Source organism: Primulina eburnea, chromosome 8 (genome assembly GCF_022965805.1).
Source record: "Primulina eburnea isolate SZY01 chromosome 8, ASM2296580v1, whole genome shotgun sequence".
Lineage (NCBI taxonomy): Eukaryota > Viridiplantae > Streptophyta > Magnoliopsida > Lamiales > Gesneriaceae > Primulina > Primulina eburnea.
In genome coordinates, this window is record NC_133108.1 from 1,809,290 (window position 1) to 1,834,740 (window position 25,451).

Here is a 25,451-nt window from a genome sequence, read left to right on the forward strand (position 1 = left end):
GGCTTATTAAGATCGATCACCACCAATGGAAAAGCAAAAGCTCTTGTCTTTTTAACTGTTCACTCATCTCGAGCCACGCATGTGATTAATAGGTGGACATGCGTAAAAAACAATAAAGTGATGGCTGTTAAAAAGTTTGATCCGACATTTAATAATTTTGGTCATTAATTTGTAGCAGAAAGTTATTTACTGATTAATGACAATCAATTGCCACTTAATACAACACAAACGAGAAAGCTGTCCTAATTAATTTTAAAGGCTAATTAAAGCTAAAAATATCTTCGATTGGGTTTATTTCATCTTACCTATGTGGACATTGCTCCCATGATAGGATGAATGACCAAGATTTGCATATGCTTATATAGGACCCATTTTTTTTTGAAATTGTATGTGTGACAAGATCTTACCTGTTGAAATGATGTGAAGGTATTGTCCACATAGGTAGGATCTCATCTACCCTTGGATTGAGTGTTCAACTTGATCTCAACCCAACACAAACTTTAAATATTTTACCAAAAAATTGAATAGTTTTACAACTGAAATGTAAATAGTTTTTATTTATCTTCACTCCTATATATCATTTTAGACATTCTCCTGACGGGTGAGAGACTTTCTGAATTTACAACAAATATACATATTTAAATACTTAGTCAATCAAATAATTTAATTGCATATATATATATAGATGGTGTTTTAATTTATAATGTTGGATCAAATATATGTTTCTTTTTAGGTATAAAAAGATTGTTACGATTGGGTCTTGGATTCGAGATGTGTACGTCCGACCTCGACGGACAAGCCATCGGGCATACAGAACTGACGTTTGATAGCATTATTGAACTTGGGTTGTTGTATTGGTACGCATCTAGACGAAAAAGACGAGTGGCTGGATAATGTAGACAAGAAACTAGATTCATGAACACATACATTGAATCATGTTTTACCAATTCCAGAAATGGAGAAATTAAAGGAAAAGGTTAATTTGGTGCGCATTCGTCCAATCTAATTTCCCTATTTGGCAAAACCTAATCTGGTTGAAAAGAAACATCCATCCACTGCACTCAGCTTCCATCTCGGGTAAAATCAAATGTGTTGAATTTCTTATTTAATTTGTGACGGGAGTATGTATTGATACGACTTCTGGTGGATAAGCCCGAGCTAATTAAGGAAGGGGAATCAAACTAATCAGCCACCAAATGTAAGAAACTTTTTTTTTTACATGTATAATTAATATAATAATAATATCTTGTAATGGAGCTTATTTAGAAAAAATATTCCTATTTTTACATATATCGATAATTATATATCTTTGTAAAATACATTAACCTATATTAAAATGTTTATAGGCGGAAATTAGATGACCATCCCATATGTATATATATTTACTGCTGCCTCTTTGCATTTCTAACTTTGTGGAGAGTTTTTTTCATATAGGGAAAAAGTGAAAAACTACACACAATATACCATAACTCTACCTTGCATGGGTAAGATGGACTTGTACCAGCTAATATAAACATGTGGAAATCAGATTTGGATCATTTGTTGTGGCTGAAAACAGCATCATCAATGGTGTTGTGTTCTTTTACACGAGATGATCAACTGATCATCTCGTTTCGTCTGACAATTCTTTAAAATTTATCTGACTACTGTGTGAGATCCATCACATGATCAACTGATCATCTCATATAAAAAAATATACATCATCACATGCTGTGTTTAAACTACAGCAGAGAATCAAAATTCAAGAAAATCAATGTTGGGGGAGACGTTGTTGCCACCTAAGACAAAATTAATGATATTTGTGTATCGGATTTAAAATTATGACATTAACGCGTTTTTCCGATTATTCGACAAACTTTCTAGTGAATATATATCATACTTTTTCGGGCATATTTTAATTTCTTCCATTTACAAGAACAAATGACTAACTTATGACACATGTGCTGAATGAATCCATTGCCTCTTTTTGTCTCCGTTGTTTAAAGAAAATTGTGAGGATTAATGAACTTACCGCGGTATATCTCAACTTCCTTCGCTCAAAATATATTACATAATAATTATCAGCGAGTGGCATTGTTGAAAACTAGGGAGAAAAGCGAGACGTTTCCACTATTTTTCTTTATAAATAAAGTCTGCAATTTGTTGATGCCTATAGTCCTAGATAGAGATATATGCAACTTTCTTGCTCCCCTATCCGACAATAACGAGAAAGAAAAACTAAAAAGAGAAGAAATATGAACACTCCTCAACTCGACGATCCTATGGTACTCATTTCACAGTACCATCCGCCTCAAACATTCGGCCAATTCGTACCACAAGAAGGTTAGTTAATTCTTACTGTATACCATGTATCTGATCAGTCAGCTAGCTATGATATCGAAAGAGGGTAAATCTGACGTGCATGCATACGGGTTTGTTTCGGCTGTGTATTCAGGCGTAGCGGCTAGCTGTACGAAGCCGCGGCGGAGAAGAAAGAAGCACAAAGGTGACGAGGTCGGGATGATGGTGAGGAAGAGGAAGCTGAGTGAAGAGCAGATGGGTATGTTGGAACGGAGTTTTGGGAGTGAGCATAAATTGGAGTCGGAGAGGAAGGACAGGCTGGCGGCGGAGGTGGGTCTAGACCCCCGGCAGGTGGCGGTGTGGTTTCAGAACAGGAGGGCCAGGTGGAAGAGCAAGAAGATGGAGGAGGAGTATTCCAAGCTTAAGTCTGAGCATCACGCTACCGTGACGGAGAAATGCCGCCTCGAAACTCAGGTTGTTAGATTGAATTTTGGCTTGTGTTGATTCTTTTCTTGATCATTTTGCATTATGATTCAAACTCAATGATAATTTTGCAAGACACTGAAATACTAATTTGATGAAATTTTTGAAGCTATATATGATATATCAACCAAATCTATTTTTTTTTAAAACAAAAAATAGAATAAAAACTTTTTAATTACCCCAAAATCCCATTGTAGAGAGTCATTTCCGTATACCTTTTGTTTTAAAATACAACGGGTGTTGGTGGAGAAGAACAAAAGCCAGTGCCAGTGCCAGTGCCACCCACGTCTTGTCTCCACGCATTAATATATACACCTTCACACATTGTTAGGAGACCAATTTTCGTTTCCACTCGATATTTTGAACCAAAACTTCTGTAAGGTTCGGTTTCGGTTTCTAAAATACTGAAGTAACTGAACCGAACTAAACTGGTACGAATCCAAATCCTTTACAATTGGAAATTTTTATTTACCTATTTGGACGTCTGGAAAGTCCTACGAGCCCAAATGCATGTCCACTCCAAAATCATAGCACAACAAAAAATAACATTAGATAGTGCTGATTTTGGTGATTAATTTCTTTAATAATAACATCCAATTCTTGACTTTGGTACAGCTTCTAAAGATCAAGGAACAACTCCAAGAAGCGGAGAAGGAGATTCAGAGACTATCCGAACGTTGTGAAGGGTTTTCAAGCAACAGTCCATGCTCGCCCTTCTCCATGGACGCCACAGTTAACGGACCACCATTCCTCGTGAGTGAATTCGACTTCCAAGATTTAAACAACGACGAGTTCTACGTGCTAGATGTATGGGATAATCCCTACTATGTGTAAGTTACTGCCTCATCGACTAGCTAGCTAGGCATATAAATAATCGATCGCAATTATTATTGGATCATGTAAATATTATTTATGAAATACAAATCTTCATGTGGGCTCTCTATAATTCATGTGATCGAATAATAATGAGCATGTACATGATATTGTAATGCTCTAGATGTACACTTCGATGTCAGTGATTGAACCGGTTTACTTTGACAAATGATTCAATTGGTCGGAAGGTCCGAGCAAAAAACCATTATATTATATAAAATAAAAATAATAATATTTTTTAAATTATAAAGATATTAATTGTGAATATAAATAATAAAAAAAATACATTTATCCAAGTTTAAAATTTAAACATCCGTATAAGATATATAAATATTCAAAAAAAAAATATTTACCCAAGTTTAAAAACAAAATAACTACATGCATATATTCAAAATACCAATTATAGTATTATATTTTTTTAAAACAAAAACAATAAATTATAGTATGATTAAAATTATATTTTTAACGAACCAGATTCCAAATAATCGTGTGTATATATATATATATATATATATATATATATATATATATATATAAGTATGATTAAAATTATATTTTTAACGAACCAGATTCCAAATAATCGTTTTGAATTTTTATTAAAAAAAATTCGCAAAGGTTTTCCGATTTGTAGCCGGTTCGACCAGTTTCACCGCTAAAACGGGGTGTTTTCTTGTTGATAGTGACTAAAAATGCAAGCTATTGTAAAGTAATTGTTTTTCCCCCTTAGTTTCAGCCTTTCAGGTAAGTGTCTCAAGTCTTTAGTTAGTACTAATTAGTAATTAGGTAGTGTATATTGTCATCAATGTAACCTGCTTTTTGACTAATATATTAATTAGGTTGTGGTATATTATGTCTTCATTCCCTTCTCTCTCTCTCATTTAAATAAAATAAATAAATTTATAAGGATGCGTGCAAATAGTCAATCTCCTTGAAATCGAGCCGAAAATGGATCAACGCATTCTAAACTGACATCTTTAAAAAATTTCAAAGTAGTTCATTATAAAATCTTAGAATTTTCTATAACTCGTTAATAACCAACAAATTATTGTATAGTATTTAATTAATCATGTAACATACGTATTGTATATGAGTATTATAGATTATTGGGCTTATATATTTGTCGTTAACAAAATAATCCGGTTAAACTAATCACAAGTTTGAAAATAACATTTTTCAACATTTACGGAAAGTTGAGTCCTTACCAAATATTTTTTTGTAATAGACTTACATAAAGACTCTTGTGCAAATTAAACTTCAATTCTTAGAGATTAATTTTGTGAAACGGCTCATGAAATATATAATTTTTATGTAAAAATATTATTTTTTATTATATTAATGAATCGGGTATAAACACTTAAAAAAATGATAAATATAAAACGATAAATTTACGCACTACACATCTACGTTCAGATCTTCTATTCCAAAACGATGTTTTATTTTATTACTCATAGAACGTAGATGGATAAGATTTATTTCGAAAACGAATTTAACAATAATTTAATGCACGCCTATAATTTTTTTAGCAACTTTCGTATATTTGCATATGACACAGAAGTAAAAATAATTTTGAATGATCAACAAACCACATTTTTTATTTTTTGAACAAAATAAGACACGTTGGAAGGCGTCAGCTGAATGTTACGTGGATTATTTCATGATATCATATAGTAATTACCATAATATTGGATCTAATGCATATGAAGTATGTATTCCACGTGTAAAATAATTATTGAAAATTCGATTATCACCTTCATGACATCTTAGGCAAAAACTTGTGTGACACGGTCTCACGGGTCGTATTTGTGAGACAGGTCTCTTATTTGGGTCATCCATGAAAAATTATTACTTTTTATGCTAAGGGTATTACTTTTATATTGAATATCGGTAGGGTTGACCCATCCTACAGATTAGGATCCGTGAATAGGTCTCACATGAGACCCACTCAACATCTTATTATCTTATATAGAGGGCACGAATGGATTTTGAATAGGCTGCTCGTGCACGGAAAACTTTAATTATGGATCATATCGACAAATACAACCTTAAGGCATAATTTCACATTCTCCCCGTTCAACCAATATTGTTACTCGTACGTTGGCTCCACTACAAAAAAAAAAAAAATAACCACGGTTTAACCGTCACTACAACCGTCGTTAAAAGGTAAAAGCGACGGTTTTAACGACGGATTGACGGTCCGTAACAGAACCTAGCGTCGCTTTCTCAAAGCGACGGTTTTTCAACTCCCGTCGCATATAGCGACGGTTTTTTTGACGAAGAACGTCGCTCAGTAGCGACGGTGTAAATGCCGACCGTCGCTAAAATAAGCGACGGTTATATGCTGCGACGGTATAAGTAAAAACTGTCGCTTGTCTTAATTGACGGGTTTTTTAAAAAACCGTCGCTTAATAGAGCGACGGTATGTAATGAAAGTCGCACCTGATGCACGGCGAATATATTAAATTTAAGCAAAAATTAATGTATTAAATTTACACAAATAAACTATTACGTAAAAATTAAAATCATGTATTAAATTTTTTGTTAAAAAAAAACTTTAAAACCTGATGTTGCAACTTTAAAACCTAATGTTGCACGAAGATATGTCTGCTTCCACGTAACGCTGGAAAATCGCACCGAGTAGCAAATCTACAAAATAAATACGAAATAGTTATTACAAATAAAAAACCGAAACTTCGAAAAATTTATAGAGTTTCGTTACTACCAGAGATTGGCGAAAATCGCTTAAGAAAAATGTTTGTGAACCTCGATATATATAGAATCATAGCGACGGTCAACGATAAAACCGTTGCTAGTTGCGACGGACAGAACTCTAACCGTCGCCACTCGCGACGGCTTTTCCAAAAACCGTCGCCGAGCTAGAACGGCGACGGTTTAAACAAAACTGTGGTCGATCTAGATCGGCGACGGTTTAAACAAAACCGTCGCCGATCAGATCGGCGACGGTTTATACACAACCGTCGGTATATTAAGACAATTTATGTTTAACTGTCGCCGTATATTGCGACGAGTTGTATTATACCGTCGCACATGGCGACAGGTACAAACCCGTCGCCTAATATGACGGCGACGGTTGACGTTAAACCGTCGCTAAATAAAATAAGCAACAGTTGACAAAAAACCGTCGCTAATCCATCCGTTTTTTTTGTAGTAAATCGTGGCTAAATAAAATAAGCAACGGTTGACAAAAAACCGTCGCTAATCCATCCGTTTTTTTGTAGTGTAAGAATGCTCTTTCATGTTCAAACATATTGTTTGGTAAGATGTACTTCCGGATTTTTTGGGTAAAAAAATATGTAAATTTTGATAGATGATCCAATCTGTTTTTGGGGGAAAAAAAACCTATTTATTTGTATACATTTTAAGGCTATATATATATATTGTTTCCATTTGAATATCCCCAAAACACATACCTCCAACACACACTCTTTCTGTTCCCTCACTCTCCCCACTCTAATGCAACAGTGAGTTTATCAGCGAAATGTCTGATCAAATTACCTCTGAAATCTCTCTAGCCACCTTTGATGGACTAAATTCCGGGGACGGAATGGGTTCCAATGGTTTGGTCGGTATCGATGAGACGATATCACAAATCAATGTTGTGAGACGGATCGCCTATTTGGGTCACTCGTAAAAATATATTATTTTTTGCCAAAAATATTACTTATTATTGTAAATATGAGCAGTGTTGACCCGTCTCACAGATAAAGATCCGTAAGACCATCTCACGAAAGACCTACTATCTTGTCTGTTACAAAGATTTCTTATGGTTTTACATTAATAGGTTGTGCGTGGAGTCCCCCTCCCTACCCATTGTATCTAAAAAAAATCATTATCATTTACATATCGAGTCTCCCAACTCTTTCAATTCACCAACTTTTTCGAACGAATATGAATTCGAAGGATAAAAGACATTAACGAGCAATTTCAGAACATGGTTTTAGTTTCAACATGATAACATTGATTCGGAAATGGTGCCATATATTTTTTTATATATATTTTTATCAACGTGATAAAAAAATAGTTTTATATTTGAGTTGATAATTTATCATAATATTATTTTTAAAATTTACATATTTATTTTTAAAAATCAATAAAATAAATTAAGTATCTAGAAAATAAAAATATATACATAATTGGATGTATTAATATTAATTGGGCTTAAAATCAATTTAAATTAAAAATAAAAATAAATTTTATTTTGTAATTAATTAAATTCTATACTGATATGATACCTTAATTGGGTCGACACCTTTTTCAGCCCATAAAGTAACCACCAACGGGCCCACCTCAATTTTATAAAAACTCTATCCCTACACGGAGATTGGGAAAGGATTAGGGCGCAATTTTGCAGTACTCAGCCTCCAGACAGAATCAATCGATCATCCAGGTAATAGACGGCGATGTATGTTTGATTTTTTAATGTTTTGAATTTAGGTAGCCAAATTATTGAAACCACAAATTGATTTTTGGAAAAAAACAATATTGGATCTCGCGTTCAGGGATCAATGGAACCGGAGCCGCGTGATCCAATGAATCCATACTCGTTGCAAAGCCTGCGTGAGGTGCGTTGTTCCTTGCTTTCTATTTCATGTGATTTGATCATCCGGATCTGATACGTTTTCCTCTACGGTCTGCCGCAAATTTCTTATCCGCTAGTTGGGATTACATTCTAGATTATATCAAATGTACATATATCATGTTTAGGCATGACCTTCGAAAAGTAAACTTTGTTGACAGTCGTGCGATGAATTTTATGATGGACCCTGGATGGGTGACGATGACAGAGTTTTCTGACGAAGAGATGGAAGACCTCAGGAATGCGGCAAAAGTAGCCTTAAATATCTACAATCAGAAAGAAGTAGTTAGACAAATTATTTTTTAATATCAACAGTTTTGATTGTTGAATAGGCATAATAATTCTGTTTTGCATGTTTTTGGGTTGGTTGGGTTGCAGCGAAAGAGTTTCAATCTCGAGAAGGTTTGGAGGGTCAACTTCATAGTTTTAGATTTCTTCATGACATTCACGGCAAAGAATGCTGAAACGGATGAGTGCCGTGTTTTTCGAGGTGCTGTTCATGCATTGAGTCATGAAGTATACCTTTGTGAGGTCAAGGTACCATTTTGACCCCGTCAATTTTTTGTTACGGTTTTAGTTTAGTTCATGCTATCCTTGTTCCCGATTATCTGAATGTTCAGTGGTATGCGTTCTGCTGATGGTGATGCCAAACAAAGCAGCTCAGTTTACAATCTTAAACTCTCCATTTTCAGTATAGGTGCTAGGTTTGCAGACAAGACCCAAACTAAAATTACAAAAAAATCCTTAGCATGTCTGTGCATCGTGAATATTGGATTCACTGTTCATTTTATCTTGCAAACTGTGGGTGGGTATCTTGTTTTAGCGGAATGATAGCTATGTGAAAATATCTCTAATTCAACTGTAGTCTCAAAGTCAATACGCTGGTCAGCGAGATCTAAATATTGGCATGAAATGAAGTGGGATGCTTGTCACAAGGGTGCTTTTAAATAAATGCTTGGAGATTATTTGAGTTGTGTGATGCTAGAGTGAGGCTGCACCATGAGCAATAGGTCGAATAGGAGTATAATTGCATCATGAAATGCTAAACCAGTTCATTTTTCATCTTTTTGTAGGCATAACAAACTTGGAAGCTGATTTTTTGTTATGTTTTTTTAGGAAACCGGTGACATTGGGATTCCGAGTGACCATGTTGAACATCACTCCCCTCACACATGGTACAATGCATCCACAAAATCGTACTTTGACATGATTCATGCTTTGTCTGTTGGTCTCGTTCATTATCTGTGATGTGTAGATTTAAGATTGTCTTGTTTGGGAAGGCATATATCCTATATATTACTATATTATGGGATTAATTGGATCATTCCTATGTTATGGGATAACTTGGGTTGTAAACATAATCTTTGAAGTTTTATGTTAGTTGGTAGATTTGAGTGACGAGGAGTGTGATGGGATGGTTAGGATGTTGATTGTGCTACTGATATTAATTTAGCGACGTGCCTCGACAAAACCAGCTTAGATGTTCAATGAATCTCATTTTATGACAGAAATGGTTCTTTTATTCATATAAATTTGTGGTATATTGTTGGACATCCCTTTTTAGCTGAAATTTATTTATAATTTTTTGGAGTCTGGACATGTTTCATGCTTTTTCGTTGGTCACTGATCATGAATGTTGGATTCACTAGTTCTCTTTATCTTGCAAACTGTGGGTTGGGTAGCTTGTTTTGGTGGAATGATAGCTATGTGAATATATCTCTAATCACAGGCGGAGCCAGGATTCAAAATTACCTGGGGCTGGCTCCGTCCCATATGATATTTAATAAAAAATAATTAAATAAAAAATTTAAAATAAAAAATATGTAAACATTGACTTCATGAAAACATAGAACAAAAGTATTTAATATTTAATACCTTCAAAACATGGAATTAAAATACTACTGAAGTTGTGCTCTTCGATTCTTCTTAGAATAAAACTCATTAATTATTAAATCGTTATCAATTTTTTCAACCAGATCTCGTTCGATGTAAATTACCATAGAATCTCCGAAAAACTCTGCTTCCATTTTTTTAAGGAGAGTTAAAACAAGATGAATCAATCTGTAAATTAAATAAATATATCAGATTCGATAACTAAGTAAACAACGTAGATAAAAATATATAAATCATTTGTCAATCAAATTGTAGGTTCCTGACTTATAAGTTGGAAAATCCTATTTACATAATTATGAATTTTTCAACAATTCCTACAAAATTCCATAAATTCGCATTGATATTTTCTATAGCATCTAAACATCCAAATAATAAATAATCAACATTAAAACTCGACAATCCCCAATATAAAATCTGGAAATTCAAAATAATGCTCAAATAAATTCCCAAAAATTATAAATATCATCAATCGGCTCAAATATAGTACTTACAATCAACAATTTAATATATATCAATTATCGAAATCCAAAAAAACCAAAATACCCAAATTTCGAAACACTAAAATCTGAAATTACCTTTAAAATTCAAAATCTAACTAAGAACAACAAGAACGAACTGTAGAAAGTCTTTACAGTAAGATTTCCTCATGATTTTAAGTGAAAACGGCGACCGATGGGCGACGGCTGATTCCAAGACGACAAAAAAACTTCGAAATTTCGGTATTAAAAGAAAGCTTATGCCGTGGGTTTTTCGAATCTACAATCGATTTTGAAAAATGGCGATCGATGATGAAGTTACGACCATTTGAAGCAATGAAAATTGTGATAATTTGAGAGAAAATAATAGAGATGAGATATCAAACAAGTGAAAAAAAAAAAGAAAAAATAGATTGGGTTTTGGGGCTAATCAATAAATTTTTTAAAATGAACTATATTTAATTTTTTTTATAAAAAAATTAGGTTGGGCTAATCAATAAAATTTTTAAGATAAACTATATTTAAATTTTTTTTTTAAATTAGGTGGGGCTGGAGCCCAACCCAGCCCCACATATCCCTCCGCCCCTGTCTCTAATTCAACTGCAGTCTCAAAGTTGATAACCATAAATATGAAACAGACACAGGGAAAATAAAAGACAGCAGAAATTTGGTTTATGCTGGTCAGCGAGTTCTAAATGTTGGCATAAAATGGGGGCGGGGGATGCTTGTGGCAGGGGTGTTTCAAGTAAATGCTTGAAGATTATTTGAGTTGTGCAGTTTTGTGATATTTGAGTGAGGATGCATTCGAGCATGAGCTGAACCTTCTGCCAAGCATGAAACAAATATGAAATATGAAAGGCGTGATTTGGAGTAACTTTGAAATAGACTGAACAGGAGTATAATTGCATGATGAAACGCTAAACCATTTCATATTCATCTTTTTGTTGGCATAAGAAACTTAAGCTGATTTCTTGTTATGTTTTTAGGGACCCGACGGAAATTCTATACTACTGAGTGACCGTGTCGTATTATGTTGAGCCATTAACTGAAAGCAAGGAAGATCACGCCCCTTACACACGGTACAATGCATTAAAAAATTGTACTTTGAATGTTTCATACTTTGTTTGTTCGTCATTCGTTATCTGGGATGTGTTGCTTTAAGATTGTTTTATTTGGAAAGACAAATGTCCTACTTATTACAATGTTATGCGATTAATTGGATCATTGCTATGTTACGTTATAAATAGGATCATTTGTTGGTAAATTTGAGTGACGAGGAATGTGATGGGATGGTTGGGAAGTCGATGGTGCAGCTGATATCAATTTAGTGATGTGCCTCGACAAAACCAACTTAGATGTTGCATGAATCTCATTTTTCGACATAAATGGTTCTTTTATTTCAAGAAATTTGTGGTGTATTGATGGATCTGGATTTCTGGAAGGAAAATTGTTTGTCATTCTACTCATTTTCAACTAAGCAATAAACTAAAAAGAATAACAAATTCAAAATGCCACCAAATATTTAAAAAATATGACACATGCAAGTTTCCTTTCGAAACTCATATCAGCATCCAATTGACTTCACTCAAATATTTTTTAAATATATATCATATTACATTTGGGATATTTAAATGATAATAATGATCCGATGTAGATATTATAGCCATATTAAACTCGAGTCAATTGTTGCTTCAGCCGTTAGTATCTCCCTCAGTTTAGGTGTGTCGACAGTTCAATTCTTGGTTTAAATAAGAAAAGAATACTTGTATAAATTTATCGGGATAGGGATATATAAAGCTATATTTTAAAATAAAATTTGAATTTTTATTTGAAATATATTCTTGTTAAATATATCCCAAATACCACGAAAGAAAAATCAAATAGGAAATCCAACACTGCCTATGAACTCAAAATTTATTTCAACCACAAACAAACAAGAAAATGTACCAAGTTTTGGTTCGATGGATGGTAATTTTTGATGATCTTGTGTGATTTTAAAACATGGTTAAACGAATTTGATATGTTATCACATATGCAAAGTAGATGGTAAACAATTATTTTATACATGAATACGCATGATCCAAGTTTGATTTTCGGTAAAGTTACACGTATCCCATCAAGTACAAACTTTGTCGCGTCATTAGATCCATCCAAATCAGTTGATTAACTAATATATAACTCACAAGTGTATCATAATTATTTAAGAAAAAATAACCACAATTTTGTTTGCTTTTGCTGCTTTGCATGAGTCACCGTATTAAAGTTTGACTACTTGAGAACTGAAGAAGAGATGAGACATCTTATTTATCATGTCCCACATGAGTGACCAATCCATTAAAAATTATTTTCGTAAAACTTCCATTGGGTTGGAAATTTATTAAAATCCCCTTGTAATTTTCTTGACAAATATAAGTTATACACATATATGTATATATATTTTGAAGAAATATTTATTATATATAAAAAGGTTATAATATATATATTTGTACTGATATTGAACACGCCATATCTAAACGGACAAAGAAGTTTGCATGAAATATGATCATATCTAAGATAGTAAGATCAATCAAGATTTGAGTATTGCATAATTATGATATGACTCATGTACGATATGACTTTAAAAGCTTAGTATCATTTCTAATCAGAGTTTGAATGTGAAAACAATGTGCACGTATATATAGGCGAACAAATGTAAAATAGAATACTATTCCAACTAGCAACATAAATATAAACTAACAAAATATATTTGTAACGAAATAATGAAAAAAACAAACTGAGGCTTGTAATAAGTGCAATTTCATTAAAACATTTTGTCCCCTTCACGATTTGTTTGAGGATGGTTGTTTCTCACACTACTACAAAAATGCAAAACGACGTCCGTTGTCGTAGGTCATTTAAAAACTGTTGATTATCTGAGATAAGATCATTTGTGCATTATTTTCAATGAACATCGAGCATGAAATATCTACCTAAATGGGTTTTTACTTATATTTATTCCTCCAGAACCAAAGGCCAAACATAGACAAAATTCATGCACGTATTGCACCCCTCCTGCAATCATGTTGGGTGGAAAATTCAGAAAATCGACCCGAATTCATGCAAAATCACAGAGTTTCTTGGAAACTTTCTCGACATCATTTGCCAATCTGCAAATGTAGTACCGCCACCTATTTTGGCGGGGGCAGAACATTCCATAAATGAGGGAGAAGCCAATGATATTCCAGCCACATATTGCTTGATTGACAACTCTATTGGAACTAAGAACAAACTGTCAAATATCTGTCTCAGTTTCCTACGTTTTTTTGGGATACGGCATGTAGCTAGGTTCAAGAAATTGGATGTTGGAGGAACTTGTTCTTGAATTTGTTCTCATCGACTTACTATGCATTACGTGAACAAGGCTCATTATTAATCAAATTTGAATCGTATTTCACGCCATGCATGCTGTTTGGAGGATAAAATCAAGTGAACGATCACGACGACATACGTACGATTACTGGAAGAGAAAAAAAGAAGCTGATCACCTCCTTGCCGGCGGAGGATTGATGGGAGGCGGCGGGGAATCGAATGGAGATGATGATTTGGAGGAAGAATCATCAAATCCTCCGACGGTGGAAATGGTGGGTATAAGGCGTTCCAGATCTCTATCCTTCTGCTCCCTCGTTCCCATCCAGATTATGTCTGTTACAATTTTACCCAACCGTCACTCTTATAAGTTATAATTATATATGTATTCAACTCATGTTAAAATACTCGGGATTTTAACGCAATATTCTATCACTATACTAGGTAAGTCATATGCAACATACTCGATCGAAAATGTATTGATAAAAATAATCAAACTTGTGATTATTTAATTTGCACTCACCTGCTTGACCGACTCGACACAATCTGGAACAATTAAATATGTAATCTGAATATTACTTGTTTTCTTTAAATATTCATTTTCTGTACATTTCAATACATTGAGGCTTGCTATTTTAAAAACAAGACACATTTGTGTTTCCAATTATCACAGTATCCTCGTATTATTTTATTTTTAAAAATTATTATAAATGTTCGTATATATTTCATAAATTATATCAATCAAAACTTTACAGTTTTTTTGGTTAATGCAGCTACACTAGTCAAAAACGCCTGGTTCAACATACACGCTTTATTATTGTTTTCTATAATTTCTATTTTTTATATAAAAAATATTATCTCAATTCAAGATGTATTTAATTTCTTTAGTCCAATCTATATCATTTAGAAATAATTGGTGCTAATTTTATTTTACGCAATCCAAAGATTTTTAGAATGTTTAGATAGTACGTATTAAATGAAAAAATTTGTACGTGTTATCATAAAAAGTAATATCTATGTTATGATATTTTTTAAAAAAAAAATAACAAATCGTATTTTTGTACATATACATACATAAAATAATAATAATAAAATTATATACACGCACTGAGTCACTGACCCATATATTTGCTTATTTATACGGATATAGTCTATGTTATACTTGAAATGATAACGTCATTTTAATATAATATGTTCAATTAAATATTTAAATTCAATTTAATAAGATGTAGAATCCAACCTTAGCATAAACTCAAACGTTCATGATTTTAAGATTATATGGGTGGGCCCAGTTTGCAAGAAAGCAGCCATTTTTTGTTTCGAGATGTGGGCCTGGGCCTGATTTCAATAGATTAAAAGGAAAAAATGTAAATAATCTAGGGCTCACGATGTATGATATATGTTTTGGCAGAAGCCCGTTGGAGCAATCCCGTCCCGTTTCACGTGCACTTTTACACTTTTATTACGTTATTATATTATTAAATGTTATTATATTAAGCGAGAGATTTTTTTTTTATTATTTAAATTTAGTGTGACTTTGTGAAACTATAAAATTGTCATATAACCCATGTCTAATATTCTTGATATCTTTAAGCATGTGTGATTTTTGAAAAATAAAAAATAAACATGAAGAAAGAAATGCAAATATAAAATATTTATAAGGCGAATTGACACGGCGTCGAAAAATCATTAAAACACAAATTTAATATAGATGTTGACTAGAGAAAATAGGACCACACGTCTAGGGTTAATTGGGATCCCATGAATTTACATATTAATAATAATTTATATCCTGTGTTTGTTGTCTAGGTTGGGGCAGCTTCATGTAGCACGATTTATAACAGGAAACCAAAGTCGTGTTCTTGTAAGGAACACCAAATCACATAATTAAATAGTAAACCAAAGTCGTGTTCTTAAAAAAATCCCTCCACCTATCTATAATAGATTTGTTTTGCGTTAAAACTCTATCATCTTCATGCTTGATACATTTGACATGACTTAACAAGTCTTTTAGTGTTTCGATCAATGAACGATCAATGACTTTTGTCATTTTAAAAACATCTCTATCTCCATCTTTTGTACTTAGCCTCTCATACAAATCTTTATAACCTCTTTTCTTAGCATATCCTACTGCTCTACTACTTAGTTTCTTGGCTTATTTATACCGTTTACACGATCCTTGGTCTCTAACTTCTTGTCGGTTCTTGAATCTTATTTTCCTTTATTTCAATAAATTTTTTTACGTATCAGTTGGACCTCTTTTCTTTTAAGGTGTGTTTGGTTGAATGGATTAAATAAGGATAGACTAATAGTCAAATATTTATCGTTAAAATTTTAAAATGTTTTAATAATCATTTTGACACGGTTTAAGATCCAATTTTATTAATCAAATAGTTATCCATAAAATTGAATCTTAAACCGGGTCAAAATGATTATTAAAACAACTTAAAATTTTAACGATAAATATTTGACAATTAATCTATCCTTATTTAATCCACTCAACCAAACACACACTTAGCTGAATAATTTTTGGGGTTCTATCCATGCTAGTACGTTCAAGGATCGAAAAAGACATCGGAGATGACTCTACAGTTGGTCTTGTTGATCGAAAAAGACATCGGAGTCCTACCCATTGTATCTAAAAAAAAATAATTATCATTTACATATTGAGTCTCTCAACTCTTTCAGTTCACCAACCTTTTCGAACAAATATGAATTCGAGGGATAAAAATACATTAACGAGCAATTTCAGAACATTAAAATTGATTCGGCAATTTTGGTGCAATAATTTAGAAATATAAACAACTATTTTGTAATTATTTTTCATAGACATGTAAATGTCAAAAGCACCAACATATATATGATTACTCTTTTCAATATCTACTAACATATATACAGTTTTGATATGCTGTGTACATACCGTGCACATCTACGTGAGCACCGATGAGGTGTCACTCACCCATTGGATGTGATGAAATATAGAAAAATTGTGCATCCAATGATTGAATGACAACTTATCGGTGCTCACATAAGTATGTATGATAGGTGTGCAACATAACAAAACTGACCATATATATATATATATGATATAAGGTTTAGGGTTAGATCCTAATATCTCTTCTTAAAATAGGTTTTTTGTGAGACGGTCTCACGAATCTTTATCTGTGAAACGGATCAACCCTACCGATATTCACAATAAAAAATGACACTCTTAGCATACAAAAATAATATTTTTTCATGGATGACCCAAATAAGATATATGTCTCACAAAATACGACTCGTGAGAACGATAAGAAATTGGAAGTCAAAATAAATAAAGTGATAGAAAATCAGAGAGAGCCTAAAAACCAAAAACCTTAAATAAAAAATGCATGTTTTGTTTTTGAAATTTTTGGTGGATTGTTTTTTCTGTGTTCTTCCGAAACTTCAAATGGGCTATGGTGACATACATATATACATATATATATATATATATATATATGGAATTGATACCCTGGGCGCCCTTTTGTGAGCGCCCAGTGGGCGACAGCTCATGTGCAGTTTTTTTTTTTTAAAAAATTTGACGTTTCGCGACGGTTTTAAAAATCCGTCGCAAATGGCGACGGATTTTAACAAACCGTCGCGCAGCCCACATGTGCAGTTTATTTTTTTTAAAAATTTGACGTTTTGCGACGGTTTAAAAATCCGTCGCAAATAGCGACGGATTTTAACAAACCGTCGCAAAACGTCAAATTTGTTTTATAAAAAGAAAAGAGGGGACAGAGGGGCGTTCCCAAATTTCGTGTCCCACCTTCGCCCAACAGCCCTTCTCCCACCTACGCTCAAATCTTTACGTTAAGAAGATTGAGCGAACTTCTGGAGCTCTCGTGCGGGGAAATATTCCGACGACATCAGAAGGTAAATCGATGTAGTTCTAAATTTCATATTCCGAAGAAATTTCCAATTTATGATTTTGAAGGTTTCCGGTGTATTGGCATACATGTTCTTTAATGTTTGTGAAGTGTAAGTCTGCATATTTAATTAATTGCACTAGGAAATGGTGTTGATGATCTAGCTATTTATGTATCTGGAATATTTATAAATTTATTCATTTCTAGTATGTTTTGTTAAAATATATTTTATACTTGATGTTGTTTCTCATATGATTATATTGTTACCGTCGCTAATCGTTCTCGGTTAATCCCCAGACAATCCTCGCCAGCACCTTACCGCCCGCAAAGATTTTCGAGCACCACCCCACGTCTGCCTAGCGCCACTGTAGATGAAATGGATCAATATAGTGGAGATGAACAATCGTACATCCCCCAAGTCGGTGATGATCAGAAACCCCAGATTGGTATGAGATTTGATTCGTTAGAGGATGCATTCTCATTCTACAACCAATATGCCCGAGAATCCGGTTTTAGCGCGAGAATGAGTAATAGCAAGAAAAGTAAGAAAACAAACGAAATTGTATGGAAGAAATTTGTATGCTTTAAAGAAGGGCATACAGATGATATTCGATGGAGCAAACAGACAAAAAAAGATCAACCAAGAAAAGAAAGAGCCCGTGGTGAGACTAGAACCGGATGTTTGTCCAAGATTTCAGTTGTCAAGGAACAAACAGGTCCGGGTTGGGTTGTCAGTACTTTCGTTGAAAGTCATAATCATTCATTATCGACTCCGTCGAAGGTGCATTTGTTACGCTCGCATCGCGGTATTTCTGCATCAAAAAAAATGTTGAGTCAACAATTTGCAGAAGCCAATGTGCCAACTTGTCAACAAATGAGATTATTTGAGATAGAGTCTGGTGGGCCTGAACATGTAGGTTTCATAGAAAGAGATATCAGAAACTACGAGCAAAGTGTTAGGGATGAGCATAAGGGTATTGATGCAGAAACATTGGTCGATTTCTTCGAATCTGAGAAAGAGAAGAATTCATTGTTCTTTTTTGATTATGAGACTGACTCGGACAACAGATTTACCAGGTGTTTTTGGACTGATCATGTGTCAAGAAGGGCATACACTGCTTTTGGTGACGTGGTTGTGTTTGATACTACATACAACACCAACAAATATGGGATGCTTTTCGCACCATTTGTAGGAGTTAATCATCATCATCAGACCATTCTTTTTGGTTGTGGATTGTTGAGTGACGAAAAAACAGATTCTTTTGTTTGGTTGCTTAATAAATTCCTAGAAGCCATGTGTCAAGGTGCCCCAAACTTGATTATCACTGACCAAGATCCGGCTCTGACGAAAGCCATATCACAAGTTTTTCCTCGAACAACACATCGATATTGTTTGTGGCATATACTGAACAAATTCTCTGAGAAATTAAACCCAATGACTTTCCGTGATCACTACGAAAGCATAAGGAATGCCATTCTACATTCCTCCACAGATGAGGAATTTGAGAGTTCCTGGGAAGCTGCTATGTCTAACGCTAACTTGGAACAACATGATTGGCTGTCGTTGATGTTTGATTTGCGACATAAATGGGTGCCAGCATATTGGCAACAAAATGAAAGATTTGAATATGACTACAACAGTAAGCGGTGGAAGTCAATGTAGAAGAGCCACAGATAGGGCTGTTGATATCGTTGATCCTCAAAAAATTAGAACAAAGGGATGTGGGAAGAGATTAAAGTCATCAAAGGAGAAGGCAACCACACAGGGAAGAAAATGTCGTGGGTGTGGACGCCGAGGTATGCAGCATGACAAGCGTAACTGTCCAAATTTGCAAGACGGGTATGTGTTTATCAACAATGTAAATTTTTAGTATTTTTGTATATATTTGGTTAATCATCAAAATTAATATATGGTGGCATACTCAACGTTCTTCAGGTCAACTATTAATAATAAAAACGAAGAAGAAAGCTCAGATGACGAAGATTTTGGATCGATAGATGGTAATTTAAATCTCTAAATATATGTTGTTAATCATCAATATTTTTTTTATTCATATCTGTTTTGAATTTTACAGGTTCTAACAACTGGATTTGATAAAGGTTATTATTTTATCAAGTTGAATATGTGCGATGGGGTAACCATTTTATAGTGCTTTATCAAACCTCTGTCGTGGATGAAACATCGAGCTTTGAGGTTTCTGTCACCATGAGAAGGATCCTCTGCTTAATTCAAGAATTAGCATTGTAGAATTTTCAAATTCAATATGATAACCATTCTCTGTCAAGAAATCTTGGTGTTTTAATTTTCCTGCTGCCATATTGTTGTATCGTTCTCTTTCATATGACTTATGGAACATGTATAAAAACCCGCTGTGGTCGACGTAAAACATCATGTTTGTGTCGCGTAGTAAATTATTTCTAATTTCCACCTGTCTAATGCATTTGTGGGCTGTTGGGCGAAGGTGGGACACGAAATTTGGGAACGCCCCTCTGTCCCCTCTTTTCTTTTTATAAAAAAAATTTGACGTTTTGCGACGGTTTGTTAAAATCCGTCGCCATTTGCGACGGATTTGTAAACTGTCGCAAAACGTCAAATTTTTTTTATAAAAATAAACTGCACATGTGGGCTTCGCGACGGTTTTAAAAATCCGTCGCCAGTTGCGACGGATTTTTAAAACCGTCGCGAAACGTCAAATTTTTTAAAAAAAATAAACTGCACATGTGGGCGACAGCTCAGCTGTCGCCCACTGGGCGCTCACCAAAGGGCGCCCAGGGTATCAATCTCCTTCATATATATATATATATATATATATATATATATATATATATATATATATATATATATTATATTTTTATCAACGTGATAAAAAAAAGTAATTTTATATTTGAGTTGATAATTTATCATAATATTATTTTTAAAATTTACATATTTTTTTTAAAAATAAATAAAATAAATTAAGTAATCTAGAAAATAAAAATATATACATAATTGATGTATTAATATTAATTGGACTTAAAATAAATCTAAGTTAAGAATAAAATTGAATTTTTAACTTGATTATATACCAATTTATAAATAATCATATATTAATTAAGTCATTTACAATAGTTTTGCATTAAATTTTCATCGGATTAAATTTTATTTTGTGATTAATTAAATTCTATGCTGATATGATATCTTAATTGGGTCGACACCTTTTTCAGCCCATAAAGTAACCACCAACGGGCCCACCTCAATTTTATAAGAACTCTATCCCTACACGGAGATTGGGAAAGGATTAGGGCGCAATTTTGCAGTACTCAGCCTCCAGACAGAATCAATCGATCATACAGGTAATAGACGGCGATGCATGTTTTATTTTGTAATGTTTTGAATTTAGGTAGCCAAATTATTGAAACCACAAATTGATTTTTGGAAAAAACAATATTGGATCTCGCGTTCAGGGATCAATGGAACCGGATCCGCGTGATCCAATGAATCAATGCTCGTTGCAAAGCCTGCGTGAGGTGCGTTGTTCCTTGCTTTCTATCTGATACGTTTTCCTCTACGGTCTGCCGCAAATTTCTTATCCGCTAGTTGGGATTACATTCTAGATTATATCAAATGTACATATATCATGTTTAGGCATGACCTTCGAAAAGTAAACTTTGTTTAACTTTGTTGACAGTCTTGCGATAAATATTGTGATGAATATTGTGATGGACGTGATTGTCCGTGCCATGGATGGATGACGTTGACAGAGTTTTCTGACGATGAGATGGAAGACCTCAGGAACGCGGCAACAGTAGCCTTAAATATCTACAATCAGAAAGAAGTAGTTAGACAAATTATTTTTTATTATCAACAGTTTTGATTGTTGAATAGGCATAATAATTCTGTTTTGCATGTTTTTGGGTTGATTGGGGTGCAGCAAAAGAATTTCGATCTCGAGAATGTTTGGAAGCTCAACTTCGTAGCTTTATATTTCTTCATGACATTCACGGCCAAGAATGCTGAAACTGATGAGTGCCTTGTTTTTCGAGGTGTTGTTCATGCATTGAGTCATGAAGTATACCTTTGTGAGGTCAAGGTACCATTTTGACCCTGTCAATTTTGTTGTTGTTCTAGTTTAGTTCATGCTATCCTTGTTCCCGATTATCTGAATGTTCAGTGGTATGCGTTTTGCTGATGGTGATGCCTATCAAAACATCTCATTTTACAATCTTGAACTCTCCATTTTCAGTATAGGTGCTAGGTTTGCAGACAAGACCCAAACTAAAATTACAAAAAAACCCTTAGCATGTCTGTGCATCGTGAATATTGGATTCACTGTTCATTTTATCTTGCAAACTGTGGGTGGGTATCTTGTTTTAGCGGAATGATAGCTATGTGAAAATATCTCTAATTCAACTGTAGTCTCAAAGTCAATACGCTGGTCAGCGAGATCTAAATATTGGCATGAAATGAAGTGGGATGCTTGTCACAAGGTGCTTTTAAATAAATGCTTGGAGATTATTTGAGTTGTGTGATACTAGAGTGAGGCTGCACCATGAGCAATAGGTCGAATAGGAGTATAATTGCATCATGAAATGCTAAACCAGTTCATTTTTCATCTTTTTGTAGGCATAACAAACTTGGAAGCTGATTTTTTGTTATGTTTTTTTAGGAAACCGGTGACATTGGGATTCCGAGTGACCATGTTGAACATCACTCCCCTCACACATGGTACAATGCATCCACAAAATCGTACTTTGACATGATTCATGCTTTGTCTGTTGGTCTCGTTCATTATCTGTGATGTGTAGATTTAAGATTGTCTTGTTTTGGAAGGCATATATCCTATATATTACTATATTATGGGATTAATTGGATCATTCCTATGTTATGCGATAACTTGGGTTGTAAACATAATCTTTGAAGTTTTATGTTAGTTGGTAGATTTGAGTGACGAAGAATGTGATGGGATGGTTAGGATGTTGATTGTGCTACTGATATTAATTTAGTGACATGCCTCGACAAAACCGGCTTAGATGTTCAATGAATCTCATTTTATGACAGAAATGGTTCTTTTATTTATATAAATTTGTGGTATATTGTTCGACATCCCTTTTTAGCTGAAATTTATTCATAATTTTTGGGAGTCTGGACATGTTTCATGCTTTTTCGTTGGTCACTCATCATGAATGTTGGATTCACAATTTCTCTTTATCTTGCAAACTGTGGGTGGGTAGCTTGTTTTGGTGGAATGATAGCTATGTGAATATATCTCTAATTCAACTGCAGTCTCAAAGTTGATAACCATAAATATGAAACTGACACGGGGGAAATAAAAGACGGGAGAAATTTGGTTTATGCTGGTCAGCGAGTTGTAAATATTGGCATAAAATGGGGGCGGGGGGATGCTTGTGGCAGGGGTTTTTCAAGTAAATGCTTGAAGATTATTTGAGTTGTGCAGTTTTGTGATATTTGAGTGAGGATGCATTCGAGCATGAGCTGAACCTTCTGCCAAGCATGAATCAAATATGAAAGGCATGATTTGGAGTAACTTTGAAATAAACTGAACATGAGTATAACTGCATCATGAAACGCTAAACCATTTCATATTCATCTTTTTGTTGGCATAAGAAACTTAAGCTGATTTCTTGTTATGTTTTTAGGGACCCGAAGAAAATTCTATACTGAGTGACTGTCGAAAATTATATTGAGCCATTAACTGAAAGCAAGGAAGATCACTCCCCTTACACACGGTACAATGCATTAAAAAACCGTACTTTGAATGTTTCATACTTTGTTTGTTGGTCATTCGTTATCTGGGATGTGTTGCTTTAAGATTGCTTTATTTGGAAAGACAAATGTCCTACTTATTACAATGTTATGCGATTAATTGGATCATTGCTATGTTACGTTATAAATAGGTTCATTTGTTGGTAAATTTGAGTGACGAGGAATGTGATGGGATGGTTGGGAAGTCGATGGTGCAGCTGATATCAATTTAGTGATGTGCCTCGACAAAACCAGCTTAGATGTTGAATGAATCTCATTTTTCGACATAAATGGTTCTTTTATTTCAAGAAATTTGTGGTGTATTGATGGATCTGGATTTCTGGAAGGAAAATTATTTGTCATTCTACTCATTTTCCAACTAGGCAATAAACTAAAAAAAATAACAAATTCAAAATGCCACCAAATATTTAAAAAAATATGACACATGCAAGTTTCCTTTCGAAACTCATATCAGCATCCAATTGACTTCACTCAAATATTTTTTAAATATATATCATATTACATTTGGGATATTTAAATGATAATAATGATCCGATGTAGATATTATAGCCATATTAAACTCGAGTCAATTGTTGCTTCAGCCGTTAGTATCTCCCTCAGTTTAGGTGTGTCGACAGTTCAATTCTTGGTTTAAATAAGAAAAGAATACTTGTATAAATTTATCGGGATAGGGATATATAAAGCTATATTTTAAAATAAAATTTGAATTTTTATTTGAAATATATTCTTGTTAAATATATCCCAAATACCACGAAAGAAAAATCAAATAGGAAATCCAACACTACCTATGAACTCAAAATTTATTTCAACCACAAAAAAACAAGAAAATGTACTAAGTTTTGGTTCGATGGATGATAATTTTTGATGATCTTGTGTGATTTTAAAATTTAAAATCCTTTTTGATTCTTGAAAAAATATTTTTATCTTCTTCTCTATAGTAGGCGCTAGCTATCAAGTCCGATACAATCTCAAACCCGCGTTTAATCCGGGGACCTACTTACGGGCGATTCTTATCCGCTTGTCGTCAAACAATGAAAGCAATATTGGATAAAATCCGGGGACCTACTATATGTAATGAAACAGGGCAGTCCTTTCAGAAAAATCTTTCAAAAAAAAAATTATCAGGGGCGCCTGAAATTTGCAGATTTGCACGTTTAGTCAACCAAACTGACGCAAATTTGCATGTCAGGGGCGCCTGAAATTTTTGGAAGGGGAAGAAAGCTAATAAGTTGGTTTCGATGAAATAAACACACGTGCGGCCTTCCGGCTTAGTGTGGTGTGGTTTTTTTGACGGAAAATTGGTCTTCAGTCCTCAGCCGTCGATTTTTTTTGTGTTCAGTCCCTGGGTCCTTTTTTAGTACCACATTTCCACATGAAGTATACCACATTTCCACATGAAATGTACCACATTTTGTATGACATAGTACCACAATTTTGTGGATAGGGAGTGAACCCAAAAAAATGTTTTGATTGGAGATTTTTCACCAACTTTCCCTTTTTTTGACCGTATTATCATTTTTTAATAAAATTTATTATTGTTTATTATTTTCGAAATTTGCTTCTGAAAGGTTGGAACCGTTCGGACTAAACTTTGCGTCCCTTGGCTGCGTTCGGACCAGTCTGCATATGGACCAAACATTGTGTCTCTTGGATTGTCGTAGAAAGTTGTGTTTTTTCTCCGCAACAGGTGAATCCGCCTACAAATAGTCCCTCTATCTGCATTGATCAAACTTGACATTTTGCTGCATTTCCTTTTTCGTTCTTTATATACTTGAAAGTATCTTCATATTACCGTTGGCTGATATCAAGAGATTGTTGTGTCGTACTTTCTCGATTCAAAGTCTTTGTATCTT

At 33.9% G+C, this 25,451-nt stretch overlaps 4 protein-coding genes across 13 annotated transcripts; all 4 read left to right on the plus strand.

Annotated features, from left to right (window-relative positions):
• The first annotated feature begins 2,164 nt into the window (after positions 1–2,164).
• On the plus strand, positions 2,165–3,599 carry LOC140838301 (homeobox-leucine zipper protein ATHB-40-like). Its single transcript, XM_073204493.1, has 3 exons — positions 2,165–2,322; positions 2,435–2,754; positions 3,379–3,599. The coding sequence occupies exons 1-3, from the start codon at positions 2,235–2,237 to the stop codon at positions 3,595–3,597; spliced, it is 627 nt and encodes a 208-aa protein (XP_073060594.1). The 5' UTR covers positions 2,165–2,234; the 3' UTR covers positions 3,598–3,599.
• A 4,304-nt stretch (positions 3,600–7,903) lies between these two features.
• Positions 7,904–23,706, plus strand: LOC140838302 (uncharacterized). Of its 10 annotated transcripts, XR_012119567.1 has the most exons (7): positions 7,904–8,041; positions 8,154–8,216; positions 8,392–8,512; positions 8,609–8,767; positions 9,347–9,405; positions 11,586–11,678; positions 13,603–13,697. XR_012119567.1 is itself a non-coding variant. In XM_073204500.1 (6 exons), the coding sequence occupies exons 3-6, from the start codon at positions 8,399–8,401 to the stop codon at positions 11,611–11,613; spliced, it is 360 nt and encodes a 119-aa protein (XP_073060601.1). In that variant the 5' UTR covers positions 7,904–8,041; positions 8,154–8,216; positions 8,392–8,398; the 3' UTR covers positions 11,614–11,823. The 10 variants fall into 10 exon arrangements, 7 of the variants coding, with proteins under 7 accessions (XP_073060601.1, XP_073060602.1, XP_073060596.1 ...); XM_073204500.1 differs by lacking the exon at positions 13,603–13,697 and having other exon boundaries at positions 11,586–11,823; XM_073204501.1 differs by lacking the exon at positions 13,603–13,697 and having other exon boundaries at positions 8,392–8,482; positions 11,586–11,823.
• LOC140837911 (protein FAR1-RELATED SEQUENCE 5-like) lies at positions 18,211–19,402 on the plus strand. Its single transcript, XM_073203989.1, has 2 exons — positions 18,211–19,197; positions 19,328–19,402. The coding sequence occupies exons 1-2, from the start codon at positions 18,211–18,213 to the stop codon at positions 19,400–19,402; spliced, it is 1,062 nt and encodes a 353-aa protein (XP_073060090.1).
• LOC140837661 (uncharacterized) lies at positions 19,442–20,310 on the plus strand. Its single transcript, XM_073203773.1, has 3 exons — positions 19,442–19,674; positions 19,771–19,835; positions 19,910–20,310. Exons 1-3 carry the CDS (start codon positions 19,448–19,450, stop codon positions 19,927–19,929), a joined length of 312 nt encoding a protein of 103 aa, XP_073059874.1. The 5' UTR covers positions 19,442–19,447; the 3' UTR covers positions 19,930–20,310.
• Positions 23,707–25,451: the final 1,745 nt, after the last annotated feature.